The 15,758-nt window shown below is 36.7% G+C and overlaps 1 protein-coding gene across 1 annotated transcript in view; it reads left to right on the top strand.

Moving 5' to 3' along the window:
* The first annotated feature begins 2,699 nt into the window (after nucleotides 1-2,699).
* Nucleotides 2,700-15,758, top strand: part of LOC126779843 (mucin-19-like) — a 31,503-nt gene continuing 18,444 nt past the window's right edge. Inside the window, exons 1-2 of the mRNA XM_050503966.1 lie at nucleotides 2,700-2,769; nucleotides 11,267-12,076. Coding sequence (XP_050359923.1) covers nucleotides 2,700-2,769; nucleotides 11,267-12,076 — 880 coding nt within the window. The remainder of the gene's footprint in view (nucleotides 2,770-11,266; nucleotides 12,077-15,758) is intronic.

The raw sequence follows: 15,758 nt of genomic DNA, 5'->3' as shown, positions 1-15,758 counted from the left end.
CGAGGTGGGTGCTTATTACCCTATATCTATTTATGTACCTCTGATACGCTTATGCAAAAATTTCATGATGTTCTTTTGAGCTGTTAAGACGCGAAAGCGTAACAAACGGATAAACAAACAAACTTACTTGACATATATAGCATTTCTTATTCTTTCGGATTTCATCATAATCGGATCAGCAGCTAATAGCTTCGTCATGATGAGGAGACAGACATACAGAGCCACATACGCATTTATAATATTTAATCTGATTCTTAATTGCCCTAATCCTAATTAAGATATCGATTTTGAAGATATTATTTTGATTCCACTGCCTCACTCAATTAAAAACATATATATAAGCAGAATAAGTTAATCTTTACGAACGTTATACGTCAAGCTGTAATGTAATGTAATTTATAAACCAGATTTTAATAAAAGTATTAAGTTCTTATATTTTACCAATAAATATAATAAAATTCATTTTGTTTTGTTTATATCAGAAGTGGGATACAAACTCATTTCTTCTTTTGTTAAATTCTGGTTAATCTTTTCTTTTTGTTCTTATTATTATTATTATTTTTATAGTTTGTAGTTTGCGTTTTTGTTTTGTGATAAATTTAATATGTGATTATGGGGAAGCGCAAGCATAGCCGATCTAAGATTTTCGAAATATCGTTATCGTTCTCGTAGTCGTTCTACCAACAGTTCGCTATCTAGAAGTATTTCAAATAACTCGGAATTACGTGAGCACAAGCAATTATTGCTCGACTTAATGTTTTAGAAGATAGATCAGTACTGGCATCATCGAATTCTAATGTCGAAAATAATAATACGACTAGTGATACTGCTACAAAGATTGTTGAGGCTATTCATTCTTCAGACTAGTTGTTCCCGCGACTATTATTTGTCAAATTTTGATCGTATCCGTAATCTGTAACAGCCTGTAAATGTCCCACTGCTGGGCTAAAGGCCTCCTCTTTTTGAGGAGAAGGCTTGGAGCTTATTCCACCACGCTGCTCCAATGCGGGTTGGTGGAATACACATGTGGCAGAATTCCAGTGAAATTAGACATATGCAGGTTTCCTCACGATGTTTTCCTTCACCGTAAAGCACGAGATGAATTATAATCACAAATTAAGCACATGAAAATTCAGTGGTGCTTGCCCGGGTTTGAACCCACGATCATCGGTTAAGATTCACGTGTTCTTACCACTGGGCCATCTCGGCTCGGATTTTGATCCTAATGTACACAATATTGATTCTTGGTTTGATGAGGTAGATCGCGCGCAAAATATTAACAAAAGGAGTGATTTAGAATGTTTGTCGCGTGTAGGGCACTGTCTAAAGGGTGACGCTAATTCTTGGTTAGATGATTTCGTAACCACGGTTTTTTTTGATATTAAATACTTTTGTGTAAAAAATGTTGATGTGGCTAGTATTTTGTATGACGTTATGAGTATAAATTCCGACGCTTATCCTACATTTGCGGAATATGCTCGTAGATCTTTACCGCGTTTACGTATGGTAAAAGGGTTAAGCGAGGAACTAATTAGCACAATTGTTATAATAGCTATAAAAAACTTATGCCGTATGAATTAGTTTATTACTTGTCTACCTTTATCAAACCAGCTTTAGTTACAACTAAACAAACGACGCATTTTACGTCGTAAAAGTGTTTTTCATGTGGTCAAACGGGACACAAACAAGCCGTTTGTCCGACGAATCAAAAGCTATCTAGTACAACAATAAACAATAATAACGTAAAATCTAATATAAAAATAACTTTTGCGTACAGTAAGAAACTCGGTCATCATATAAGCGTCTGTTTTGCTAAGCAACGTTCAGATTAGAGAAAAAGCCAAGTAAATTATATAATTCTAAGGATGTAATGGTTGGAGTGGTTCAATGGAAGCTCATTGACATCCTTATAGACAGCGGTCTGTTAAGCGTGTCGCTTATTTCATCCTCCGTGGTCAGTCATTTAGCATGCATTAAAAGGTGTCGGACTCACGTGATAATATATCACGTGAGTGTTTTCTTATGTCACCCTCTTAATTGAATTCGAAGAAATTGCTCTTGAAGTTGATTTATTAGTTGTGCCTAGTGAAAATATGAACGCACCTATTATAATAGGTATTCAGATGTATTCAACCACAAAGGCGTAACGTACATGCGTACAAAATATTTCCAGCGTTTTTGTTGTAGTCTATTTTACCCTGCAAAAGTTTCAATTGTAAGCGAAGGATAATTCTATCAAAACGGTATTGGTTAGTAAAGATTATAAAAGACAACGAAATTTTAAAATAATTTTCAAAATTTATGATTTTTGGATCTACTACTTCAACTGTTACTACGGATAGCATGCACATTCGTTTAAAAAGTGATGCGACTGTATATTATAGACCGTACAAATTATCATTTAAATAAAAACTAAAAATCCGGGTGTAACATATCGCCAATCCTTACGGGTGTTAGGTAGGCACAGAACGGCCGAACGCCTAAATGAAAATGAAAAGCAACAAAATGTCAATAAAGGACGTCAATTGCCTCGCGTATTCCAGGTCAATGACTTAGTATTTGTCATTAAGCACGTTCAAATTGTCATCAATCAAAGTGAAAATTGGATTCCGGAATGCGTGGCCCTTATAAGGTGACGAGACTTCTTGAGAGTGGACGTGATTTACAGCTTGTGGCTGGGGACTATGGCAAACTGACTTATGCTGCTGCTCAGCATTGTGCCTTGGGGAGGTGAATGGACACCTGACGAGTGTGCTGCATTCTTTGCGAGTAAGTAATTATTTGTGTTTGACACTACTAGACCTTGTTGTGTTATGTCTAGTCTTGTGTGGATACATACTAGACCTTGTTATTTTATGTCTAGCCTTATATGAATACTAACCGACCTAGACCTTATGGTGTTATGTCTAGTCTTATGTGAATACATACTAGACCTTGTTGTATCATGTCTAGACCTGTAAACACCTTGTGGTGATTTGTCTACTCACGTGTGGACGAACCTACTTGCTTGGTGTAAATACTAGGTTTTGATTTTGATATGTCTAGTCATCCTTTTCTATGGATGCTATAATATCAAAATGCTTAAATTTCCAATGCAATTAATGGTCGTAACTTTTCAGGTAAAAAAACTGATGAATTAATTAATCCCTAAAGTATAGGTGATGTCATAGAAGGAACCTGCCCTTTTGACCGAGGTGATGAAGAAGTTGGACTATCTGACGAGGACGCCAGGGTGTCAGGAGAGGCCGTATAAGCAGAATAAGTCAATCTTTCCGAACGTCATACGACAAGCTGTCATCTTTTCCAATAAATGTAATAAAATTCATTTTGTTTTGTTCCACTTTCCTTCTCGTCAGGCCTTAGCCCAGCAGTGGGATATTCACATGCTGTTACGGTATGTCAACTTTTAAAGCGTGTGAAAGGAAGCGTATCTACATATATGTATAGTAATTTTATATACTAATCCCTTCTACAAAACGCGGTGCATCTTTCGATATAAGTTTTATCAATATTGTTTTACCAATTTGTTCGTCAAACGTCATTTACTATTATGGATTATTATTTGTAATGGCGACCAAAAACAATTTATAGACAATGAAAAACGAAGGCTCACTGCGACACCAGTTTTTTTTTTGAAACAATAGCTTTATTTATTCAGCTATAATTACACATTAAATGTATGTTTTATCTGTAATAATTCTGTTTGTATAATAATTTTTTTTGGTATAAAATGGTGATTTTATTCCCTGGACAGTATAGTCTAGTCGGATCAGTGGTCTTTTAAAGATATTTTTTTCTAAGACCTTAATAATGAATCTATCTTATCTACTTTTGCTCTATTCTCTTGGTGTGAGTATTTTTTTTAAATTATATATATATAATTATTAGTTTATCTGTGTAAAATATATATATTTTATAAAGGTGAGTGACTCAATGACCACAGGCACAAGAGACATAACATCTAATTTCGTTAGTTGGTAATGGTGTTGGTGGTGGTTTGGCTCCTGAGAGCTCCCGTCATACCCGGTATCGTCCTCAATCACCTTGATTTAGGTGCAGGCCCAGATGAAGTATCTGGGTCTGATCCTGGACGGGATCGTGGCGATGGAGCTTCGGGCAGCATTTCGTGCAATTCGACCCGAAGCTCGTGAACGCCGCCGCCGCCTTGCGCCGCCTCCTACCCAACGTGGGTGGACCGAGATCACTATGCTGGCGTAGTGAGGCCAATAGCGGTGTACGGTGTCTACCAAGAATTAGCGTCACCCTTTAGACAGTGCCCTACACGCGACAAACATTCTAAATCACTCCATATGGATCTACATAGAAACATTAGATTTTAGAATTTATTATAATTAATATTTTAAAAGCTCTGTGATTTGTAAATAAATACAATCTTATTGTTTAAAACTTGTTCAAAATGTCGATATTTCAACTAGTTGTGGTATATAAATATCGCTAGCTCGCTAGTGTGGTATCTACCCACACTTGCGCAAAGCCCTACCAGGGATTGGTGGCGATATATGCTGGTGAAGAAGCCTTGCCTAATTTTTTATGTTTTTCACAGGTACTGAATGCCCTGGTATTATACGGTAAGTATTAATTAAATAAATCATCGATTTTGATCTCGGCGGCCATTTTCTACCTCTACACGATCTATTTCTATATTAAAAACCCAAGATACACAGTCAGTACAGTAACAGTCGAAACTGTCACCAACACTCGGCAATTCTATATAAGTAGTTATACTAAAAACATTTTTTTGCAAATTCAACCTTACGCGGATGGCTTACAATTGTTTTCACAAAGTAATAAAATTCGACGAGCCGGTTGGCGTGGTTAGTGGATGCTTGCCTTTCACGCCGAAGGTTGTGGGTTCGATTCCCACCCAGGACAGATATTTGTGTGCATGAACATGTCTGTTTGTCCTCAGTCTGGGTGTAATTGTCTATATAAGTATGTATTTACAAAAGAAAAATAGTATATGTAGTATATCAGTTGTCTGGTTTCCATAGAAAGAGCTCTGTACAAGCTTAATTTGGGATCAGATGGCCGTGTGTGAAAAACGTCCCAGGATATTATTATTATTATCATGTAATGTAAAAATAACTAAATAAATATGTCGGCGAAACTGTGGTGCTCTCAATGATTTAGACTATAGAATTTGAGACGAGAGGGTTAGCAGACTTTTGTGGCTATGTCACTCTGGCGGAACGTCAAGCCGACAGCCATATATGGTGGTTGGACGACATCGACGGATTGCCATTAATTTGAATTACGTTTGAATTATTCAATCAATCAACCAACAGCCAATCGTTGTCCACTGCTGAACATAGGCCTCTCCCAAGGTGCGCCAAAGCTCCCTGTCCTCCGCCTTCCGCATCCAGTTGGTGCCCGCCACCTTCTTAAGGTCGTCGGTCCACCTGGCTGAGGGCGCCCTCCGCTGCGCTTGCCGATTCGCGGTCTCAACTCTATTATTTATTATTATTATTGAATTATTCTTTGGTTTTGAATTATAACATAAGATGGATTTACCTAATGGAAGAAAGTTTAGCTAATGTCCCTACTGATACACCTATAAATATAATATAAATATAATATAATATAAATATAACTTATAATATAAATAATAAAATTTGTACACTACAAAGCAATAAAATTTTACAACCGAAATTGGCCGGTAGGACAAGGCATGGCTTGATGAGAGAAATTAATCATAAATTTCGTTGTATATTAAGTCATAAAAACAACAAAAACAAATCAATAAATACTTTTATTTACCGAAAATACGATATGTAACGTTCTTGACGTAATATTTTGTCAATTTCTCAACGAACACTGAGTGGAGACGCTGAGTGTTTATCTTGGGTTTTTTTATATATCAATGGTAAAATTACAAAAATCCACTCCTTCACTTCCAAATTACAAAAATCCAATCCTTTTGGATATTAGATAAATAATAAACCTATTAATATACCGCCTAACTGTGACATCAATTCCATCGCACACTAAGAAATTTGACAACTCCTTTCTTTGTTGCACTGCCAAAAAATTGAGTTCTTTACCAGCTCACGTGTTCCCCTCCTCTTACAACCTGGGTTCCTTCAAACGAGGCGTGAAGAGGCATCTTGCGGCTGCTCGAGCAGATTGTTCTTCCCGATTGTACTTGCCGCCGTCGTCGTCGACAGCTCGGATTTGTAGTGATTTCTTGTGAATGTTAAGTTTTTAATTTAAACGTCAACCGATCACATCTTTGGATGGCAATTATAGATTTCATGATAAGTTTTAGATAAGATAAGATTTTTCTATTATTGAATCAATATTTAACAGCCCCAGAAAATGATCAAGCGGTGGATGCGAGAAGTGTTGAAATATTATCAGGCAACACACAGACTATCTCAAACAGCTTGGAGCAAAATGGAAGCGAAGCGACGTCGAATCTTATAGGTACACTTAACTAACTATTTTATTCTATCAGGGCGAAGTGTATAATTTTGAATACACCTATTATTATACTAAGAAGTGCTTGCATAGCTTACTCAGGTCGGCTGGTAGACAGACTGGCAAATGGGTCACCTGATGGTAAGGATGGCAAGTGGATCCCACCATCAATAGACAATGGCTCTGAAAGTAAAATTAACCACTTCTTACATCGCCAAGGTGCCACCAGCCTTGGGAACTAATATGTTAATTCCTTGTGGCTGTAGTTACGCTGACTCGGGAACCTTCAAACCGGTACCTTGCTTTGCTGTTTAGCGGTAAAATATATGACTAATGGCTAGTACTTACCCAGACGAGGCTTACGAAATATTCTTACGAATGTTAACCTACAAAATGCAATGCAAAAGTTCTTGAATCTGTTTTTTTGTTTTAAAGGGTCATCCGAGAGTAGTTTAATAAATATACCGTTGGAGTATGGATCTCCAATCGATCCCGACAGTGATTCGTCAAACAACAACGAAAGTATACAACCTTATCGATTGTCAAAGTAGAAACTATCATCGGTTCGGAAAAGAAATACCCTGACCCGAGAACGACCGGCGAAAGAAACTCAGCGTTTTTCTTTAATCATGTTTCGTTTAGAAATTTTCAGTGTAAAAAAAAAATAGCTTATATGTTTGTCAGTGTTGGTAACTCTGTGATTTATCCCCTAAATTACTAATATATGTATATATATATATAATAATGTATTATATAAATAAATTATATTGTAATTTAAATTTCAAATACGATAAAATAAGCTTGTTTTATTAATCAAAATAAAGGCTTCAATTTAAAAAGTCATATTTTATTTGAAATCAGATGCAATTATTGCGTCGTCATTTTTATTAAAATTTATATTATGTTTTGAATCATAACAAGTGTAGGATTGAAATAAATATTTTATTCATGTCAGTGTGTGAATTTTGTTGACATATTAAACTCGTTCGGATTATATCTCTAAATGCATTTCACGCTATCAGTGAAATTCTCGACCAATGTTTAAAAGTAGAAAAAATATATTAAGAAAAGTGTTATTTCTACTGTAATTAAATCACTATGGTTCGTCTATGCTTGTTACGGTGCAGTTGGCAACCCTGATACTAATAGAAAAAAAAAACTAACCAATATAGTATACCAATAAAACAATATATACTTAACTTGAATTTATAATAACCATAACATGCTGCTAGCTTTCTTGCCGCCAATCCGCGTGGTCACGATTTGTACAGTAACTATTTTTAATTTTTATTTGTATATATTTAAGGCTTTAATGTAAATAAATGTATAAACTTTATTATTAAAAAAAAACTGATATAAAAGAGTAAATATTGGTATAGAGTAACTGTTAAATGAAGAAAAAAGAGAAACATATAAGTACATAAAACATTCTAAATAAACAAAGAAAAAAAAACATCATCTCAGCCGGATGGCTGCCACTGCTGGACAAAAGCAATAAGGCGACGACGACGACGACGTCTGGTTTGGTTCACCTGCATCCAGTGGCTTATCTCCCTGACAATATAGGTCAACCTTGTAGGACAAGCTGAGTTGCTTCCTGCCCCAGCGGCCGTCAGTTCTACGAGCGACGCCCCACCCATTGGCACTTTAGTTCGACAATTCTTCGAGCTATGGATTTTATCTCGCAGGGAAACCCCGATCATGGCACTCTCCATTGCTATCATCACTATAAAAAATACACTATATTGATAAAACATTATATCGGTCAGAGCTTCGCCCGTGTAAAAGAGGGGGAATTCCTAGGTACTCCTATGTTATTTTCTGTAGCCCTGCCAACGTGTTTACAAAGCTTAATGACGATCAGTTGAAAAATTAAGACGTAACAAACAAACTCACTTTCGCTAAATTATATAGCCATTATAATAAATAAATAAATAATAAACAAAAACAATAAAATTGAAATGTCCGACTGTGATTTCAAAATAACACTTTTTAAGTTAATCTCTATTAAATAATTTGCTAAAATTGTACAACCTCTGCTACAAATCTTATATATTGTGAGGAGATTCCTTGATCCATATAACTGCGTTGTTAAAAAAAAAAGACGCGCGCTAATTTGAAAACCGCCATTTTGTTGGTACAGAAAGTTAATGTAAATGAGAGGAGGCCTAAGCCCAGCGGGACATTCACAGGCTCTTACGGATGGGATGTTAAAATGGCAGATTTAAAAGGGTTTTCGTCACTAAATGAACTCATTTTTATCGTTTATATATAGTAAGAATAAATTTATTTCAATAATCATCAATTTGACGCATGCGCGGCTTTTTTTTAATGAATAAATAACGCGTCGAATTCTTACATAAGTACTTATGTAAGACTTGGACGCGTTTACATTAATTTAAATTATTATATAGCCGCGGTTGTCTAAAATAAAAACGATATTAAAAATAATTTATGTGTTGTAATTTATAATTTAGGTGTAAATTATGTGCATGTGTTACAACCCGATAGCAATAGATGGCGCTTACTCAATGTGTCAAATTTCTGAATCGCGCTGTCTAAATATTCGCTGGTGGCTATGTATAGTGTGAAAAAATAATTGTAGTTATCGAATAAATTATAATAAACAAAGAAAAGCTGTTCCTTAGTTTCATTTACAGTTTGATCCCCCGAAATTAATTCGGCGTAAATAATTCTCTATTTCCTCACTCTCATTATCTGATGGGACGGCAATCCGACACGACCGGAATGAGTTCAGGGGCAGGACGCACTTTACGTGTTTTCCAAGCACGGGACACACTTCCAGACTCCGGGCTGCTACTGAGATTCTTCGATAGAAAAACCCAATTTTTCGGTCTGATTTGGGTTTTGAACTGCTACCTCGGGATCTGCGGCCTTACATCTAGCCACTAGACCGATGAGAAGTTCAAATCAAGCTATAAACACACTTAACATACTAATCATTATGTCATTTTTTCTTATATTAGGGCAATGTAATAATAATTGCTCAGTTGTTGCTTTGATCAAATACAAAACGGTGCTATGTGTTGTTTGAAGAAAATATGTTACCTTCAAATTATATTTTACGTACGTATCACATTCTAAATTGCTTTTAATAATGTTAGCTATTAATATAAATAGTGAGCCAGTGGAATTATAGGCACAAGGAACGTGGCATTTGAGCAAATAGGGGATTTTAAATTCTAATGCTACGCGATAATTTATTGGGTTGTTGTTTTCAGTTAACCAGTGGAATTAAAAAGGAATATTTACTGGTGGTAGGGCTTTGTGCAAGCTCGTTTGGGTAGGTACCACCCACTCATCAGATATTCTACCGCAAAACAGCAATACATATTGTTGTGTTCCGGTTTGAAGGGTGAGTGAGCCAGTGTAATTACAGGCACAAGGGACATAAAATCTTAGTTCCCAAGGTTGGTGGCGCATTGGCTATAAGCGATGGTTGACATTTCTTACAATGCCAATGTCTAAGGGCGTTTGGTGACCACTTACCATCAGGTGGCCCATATGCTCGTCCACCTTCCTATTCTATAAAAAAAATGTATATATTACGTTCTTTTCGAATGCTATGCAATAAATTGTAATTTTTGTGTTTAAGTGAGCAAGTGGATAAAACAAGCACAAGAAATGTAACATCGAAATAAATTCAATTATTTGAATGCTCTAGCAATATGTTATATTCTGAGTATCAGTATTAGCCTGTGAATATCCGACTGCTGGGCTAAGTAAGGCCTCCTATCCTTTTTGAGAAGGTTTGGAGCTTATTCCACCACGCTGCTCCAATGTGTTGGTGGAATACACATGTGGCATTTTATACATTCTGAATGGGAAAGTGGAATATATATAAATATATTTTGTTTTTAATTGAGTGAACCAGTAGAATCAAAATAATATCTTAAAAATCGATATCTTAATTAAGATTAGGGCAATTAAGAATCAGATTAAATATTATAAATGCGAATGTAGCTCTGTATGTCCGTCTGCTTATCATGACGAAGCTATTAGCTGCTGATCCGATTATGAAATTCTAAAGAATCTTATATATATCAAGTGAGTTTGTCTGTTTATCCGTTTGTTACGCTTTCGCGTCTTAAAAGCTCAAACGAACATCATGAATTTTTTGCATAAGCGTTATTAGAGGTACATAAATAGACATAGGGTAAATAATCCTCCCCAACCTCGAACCCCTTCAATTTCCTCACACGAGCGCGTTACGAGAATAGTATTGTTGTTTTGTTAAATTTCGTTTTTATTTCACAGGTAATTGGCGCGTTTGGATATCCAGCATCAGGTAAAAGTTAATTAGCTGTTCCGCGCTTAAAATTGGATCCCGTTGGGTCGTAGCATAATTGTATACTGTCTAAAGCCGACTCGTTGGTCTAGTGGCTAGATATAAGGCCGCAGATCCCTAGGTCCTGGGCTTAAGCCCCAGGTTGGGCCAGTAAAAAGTTATTAGGTTTGTCGAAGATGCTCAGTAGCAGCAGGGAGTCTGGAAGTTGGAAGTGTGAACACTCCCGTGCTTTGCGCGTGGAGCCGTCCCTGAGTCTGAGTTCTTTTCATCGGATTTTGAGAGTGAGGGAATAAAGAGTGCGTCTTTGTTTGCGCACACACTTGTACACTATAATATGTCCTGCGCAGTTGGCTAATCTCTCTTGAGATTGGCCGCCGTGACCGAAATCGGTCTGGAGGACATTATCATCACAGAATTGACTATCTAACGCAAAATGTTTTTTACTCTTTTATTATTTGACAGTAATCGTAAATCCTTTTTTGTTTTTACCACAGATTAAAAAATATATTTTGATTTCAGATCCAAACACGAGTGAAGATGACAATTGTATACAGATGACTACAGATAACGTCGAGGCAATAAACGATTTAGTTGACAAAATATCGTCTTTTATAAATGAGATAAGTACAAAGTACGAAGATATCGATCTGCGATTGGTTGAAATTACCGTTGACAAGCATTCATTGGTTGAAAATAAGAAGAACACTACAGTACATGTAACCATAAATGACTGTTTAGATGGTCTTAAAAGTAGCGAACACAGCAGACCACATGGAGATCGGGAATATAAAACTGATAATGATTTTAATGCTAATAAACATGAAATAATATATAACAAAGCTATACCCACAGAACTTGATGAAGAAAATAAAAATGTATATAAATCAAATGATGCAAAAGATGGTGAAAATATTGAAAATGATAATGAAAGAGACGTATTAAGCAATGAGTTTAGTTCAGAAGATTTAGCGGCAGTGAATATTGATGATGACTTTACAGACAGTGAAGGTACTGAAATAGATTATAAAATTAATAATATATACAATACGCCTGATGATTATCCGAAACAAAACAGACACATTGCAAATGTTAATAACGATCATGAACTTATCATTAATAATAATGAATCAATAAATAAAGAACAAGATTTTGACAGCAAACACTTTCAAAATAAAGATTCAGTACAAAATAACACAGAAATAATTCGTTTCGTTAATTTCAATGATATCAACGAAACAGATAATGAATTAAATAGCAAAATGCCATGCCAAGAAATATTGCTCTTGAATGATGAAGATGAATTCGTTTTCAAAGAAATAGAAAAGATACGTGGGTCGAAACCGTTCTTCTTGTACCAGCGTTTTTTTAACAACACTTCACAATATTGGTTTCTGTAATAATTAATTGAATTTTTAATAAATTTATTCAATATACGTATCGTTTATTTAAATCTCATTATTCTTAGAGTTTGTGGATGCGCTGGACGTTTTCCAAGTTTCCTTGGTGGGGATTTCCTCATCAAAACCTTGGGTGGGACACCGGCTGCTAATAATAAAATTTAGTTTTCTAAATGCCGGTTAGTATTGCACGAGTTATGTTTGTAATTAAAGTAATTATAATAGACAAATTGTGTTCTAATATACTGGGACATTATTCACATGCGGCCATCTGATCCCAAACTAACCAGAGCTCGTCCTATGGAAACCAGACAACTGATATATTTGATATACTGCTTTTCTTTTATAAATACATACTTATAAAGATAATTACACCCAGATACAGGACAAACAGACATGTTTATACACACAAATGTCTGTCCTGGGTGGAAATCGAACCCACGACCTGCGGCGCGAAAGGCAAATATCTACCAACCACACCAACCGGCTCTTCTTTTATTATTACATTCTAAGCTTACCCCAGCCTTGAATTATTAGACTTTTGCAATCACTCAACGATTAACTTTTCTATTTATTGACATTATTTCCCTTTGCTAATTACCGAATTTTCACATATTATTCGAACGTTCGAGAAGCTTCTTCAAGATGGCGCGAAAACCTTGTCGTTTTTTTATAGTATTGGTAGGCAGACGAGCATAAGGGCCACCTAATGGTAAGTGGTCATCAACGCCCTTAAACATTGTAAGAAATGTTAACCATCGCTTACATCGCTAATGCGCCACCAACCTTGGGAACTAAGATGTTATATCCCTTATGCCTGTAATTACACTGGCTCACTCACCCTCAAACCGGAACACAACAATACCAAGTACTGCTGTTTTGCGGTAGAATATCTGATGGGTGGGTGGTAACTACCCAGACGAGCACAAAGCCCTACCACCGGCAAATCCCTTCTAGCTACGATTATAAACAGCTAGTTTCTCTAGGTCTATTTAGAGATGTACTCGCCTTGTATTTGTAACCTTACTTACGTTACTATAATAACCCGTACTACGCGGATTTCGAAGCTGATACTCCTATCGAGGGTTTTTACCACAAACTAAAGGCTACAAATTTTATTATTTGACAGTAATCGCAAGCTGCATAGTATCTAACGTAACGTAACGTAAAAACTAAAATATGTGTCCAAAGCATATCATAAAAACCGTATGAAGAATACGATTATTATTAAAAAATCAACCTTACGTAGGGTACCTTCTATCGTCTTTGGCCCTAGGGCAGCCAAGGTATGAAATCTGGACCTGAGTATAATCCCAATATAATACAAAAATACTGCTTATAAATATATATATAAAAACTATTCCTAATTTGTGAGTCAAAATTGCAATAAATTTAGAGTTTTACAAATAATAACTTTTAATTCTTTAAGCGTATTCTTATTACAATAATAATAAAATACGGTATACTTATTTTTTTAATTAAAAAAAATTACGGTCTACGTCATCTTTGGCGCTCCCAGCTTTCTTGGCTTCTGCTAATGGTTCTATCACTCTCGTCAGTCAGATATTAAGCTATTTAAGTTCAACTGATGTTGTAGTGAAGGATCTTGCTGAGGCTAGGACAGCTTGGTGTGTTTCTTGCCCTGATGAAGTATTTCCCTCAGATATAGCTTGTCAGAAGTACTGGGATTTACGCCGTATACACACAATTTGCTCCTGTCCTAGTGTACTTCAGATACAGACCGTGCAAGACTGCTAGCTGTATCTGAAAGAGAGTCAGGCCACTGGCTTCAGGCTCTCCCTTCTAAAAATCTAGGGACAGTATTTGATCGGGCAACGATACGCATCGCCTTCGCTTAGGTTTAAAGGTATGCGAGCCGCACACATTTCCCTGTGGTTCCCGGGTGAATCATTTCGGACGCCATGGACTTAGCTGCTGCAAAAGCGCTGGCCGAGCATATCGCCATGGATCTCTTAATGACATACTTCGTCGGGCTTTTGCCACAGCATTGATTCCTGCTACTTTGAAACTGAATGGTTTATGCAGAGATGATGAAAAGAGACCCGATGGAGCGACATTAGTGCCATGGTCGATGGGACGTGTTCTTAGGTGGGATGCAACTTGCGTAGATACGCTGGCAGTATTTCATATCAAGAATATGTCTCGTAAAGCCAGTGCAGCCGCTGATGCTGCTCAAATACTCAAGCGCCACAAATATTCACTTTTATCCAACGAATTTGAATTTGCGGGGCTGGGTTTTGAAACATTGGGTCCATGGTCGTCCGATACGAAAAAAAAAATCATAAAAGATATTTCTAAGAAACTGGTCCACACTTCTGGAGACCCAAGAGCTCGCGCTTATTTAGCCTAAAGGCTGAGTATACTAGCGGTGCAAAGAGGCAACAGTGCCGGCGTCTTGGGTACAACGCCGCAGGACAATCTTTTAGACGGCGTGATTTTGCTTTAAATTTGTATTGTGATTTTGTTCTTTTTATTGTAATTTTGTATTTTATAAAAATGTCTGAACATAAATATTGAAAAAAATAAAAATGAATTTATTATATCATATAAATATCGACAAGACAAGATACGAGTTTATCAGAGGAAGTCTGAAAGTAGCAGCAATAGATGAAAAGTTGAAAAGTAATAGATTAGCGTAGTATGGGCATGTGATGAGGGATGAAAAGCATGTTACTAGAAGGGTGATGAGTATGAATGTCGATGGATGTAGGGACCGGGGGGGGGGGCGAAGAAAGTGTGGATGGATTGCGTAAGAAGGGATATGTGTATGAAAGGGGTACTGAGATGACGAGTGACAGAAAAAAGTGGAACGAAAATAGAAGTTGTGACGACTCCACGTAGTGGGATATGGTCAGGAAGAAGAATATATAGAGTCGACGAAAAGCGAATATGTTGGAGGTGGCGAAAACATCAATCATCATCATCAATAGCCAATCATTGTCCACTGCTGAACATAGGCCTCTCCCAAGGTGCGCCAAAGCCTCCGCCTTTCGCATCCAGTTGGTGCCCGCCACCTTCTTAAGGTCATTCTTCTCAAGGTCCACCTGGCTGGAGGGCGCCCTACGCTGCGCTTGCCGATCCGCGGTCTCCACTCTAGGACTCGTCTGCTCCAACGGCCATCGGTCCTACGACATACGTGACCAGCCCACTGCCACTTCAGCCTGCTAATTTTGCAAGCTATGTCGGTGGCTCCGGTTCTTTTCCGGATAATCTCATTTCTGATCTTATCCTTCATAGATACTCCGAGCATAGCTCGCCCCATAGCACGCTGAGCGACTTTGAATTTGTGGACTAGTCCCGCAGTTAGTGTCCACGTTTCGGCACCGTATGTCATGGCAGGTAAGACGCATTGGCGAAAACATGTAGATTTTAATTTCACATTTCAACCCAGACCCAATTTTCGTAAGAAATTTCTAACCTACTCGAAATTAATTAAAAACTTGTTATAATATATAATTGAAAATTACATTCTTAAAAAATATTGATTTTGATAAAGGCGTTAAATATTAGTTTTGTTCGTGCGCAACAGATAATAAAACAAAAGAAAAGTGTATTAACTTAAACTACACATGTAATTTATAAGACATCTGTGT

The sequence above is a fragment of the Nymphalis io genome, chromosome 30, assembly GCF_905147045.1.
Source record: "Nymphalis io chromosome 30, ilAglIoxx1.1, whole genome shotgun sequence".
In the NCBI taxonomy this organism is placed as follows: Eukaryota; Metazoa; Arthropoda; class Insecta; order Lepidoptera; family Nymphalidae; genus Nymphalis; species Nymphalis io.
This window is presented reverse-complemented; position numbering and strand designations above follow the sequence as displayed.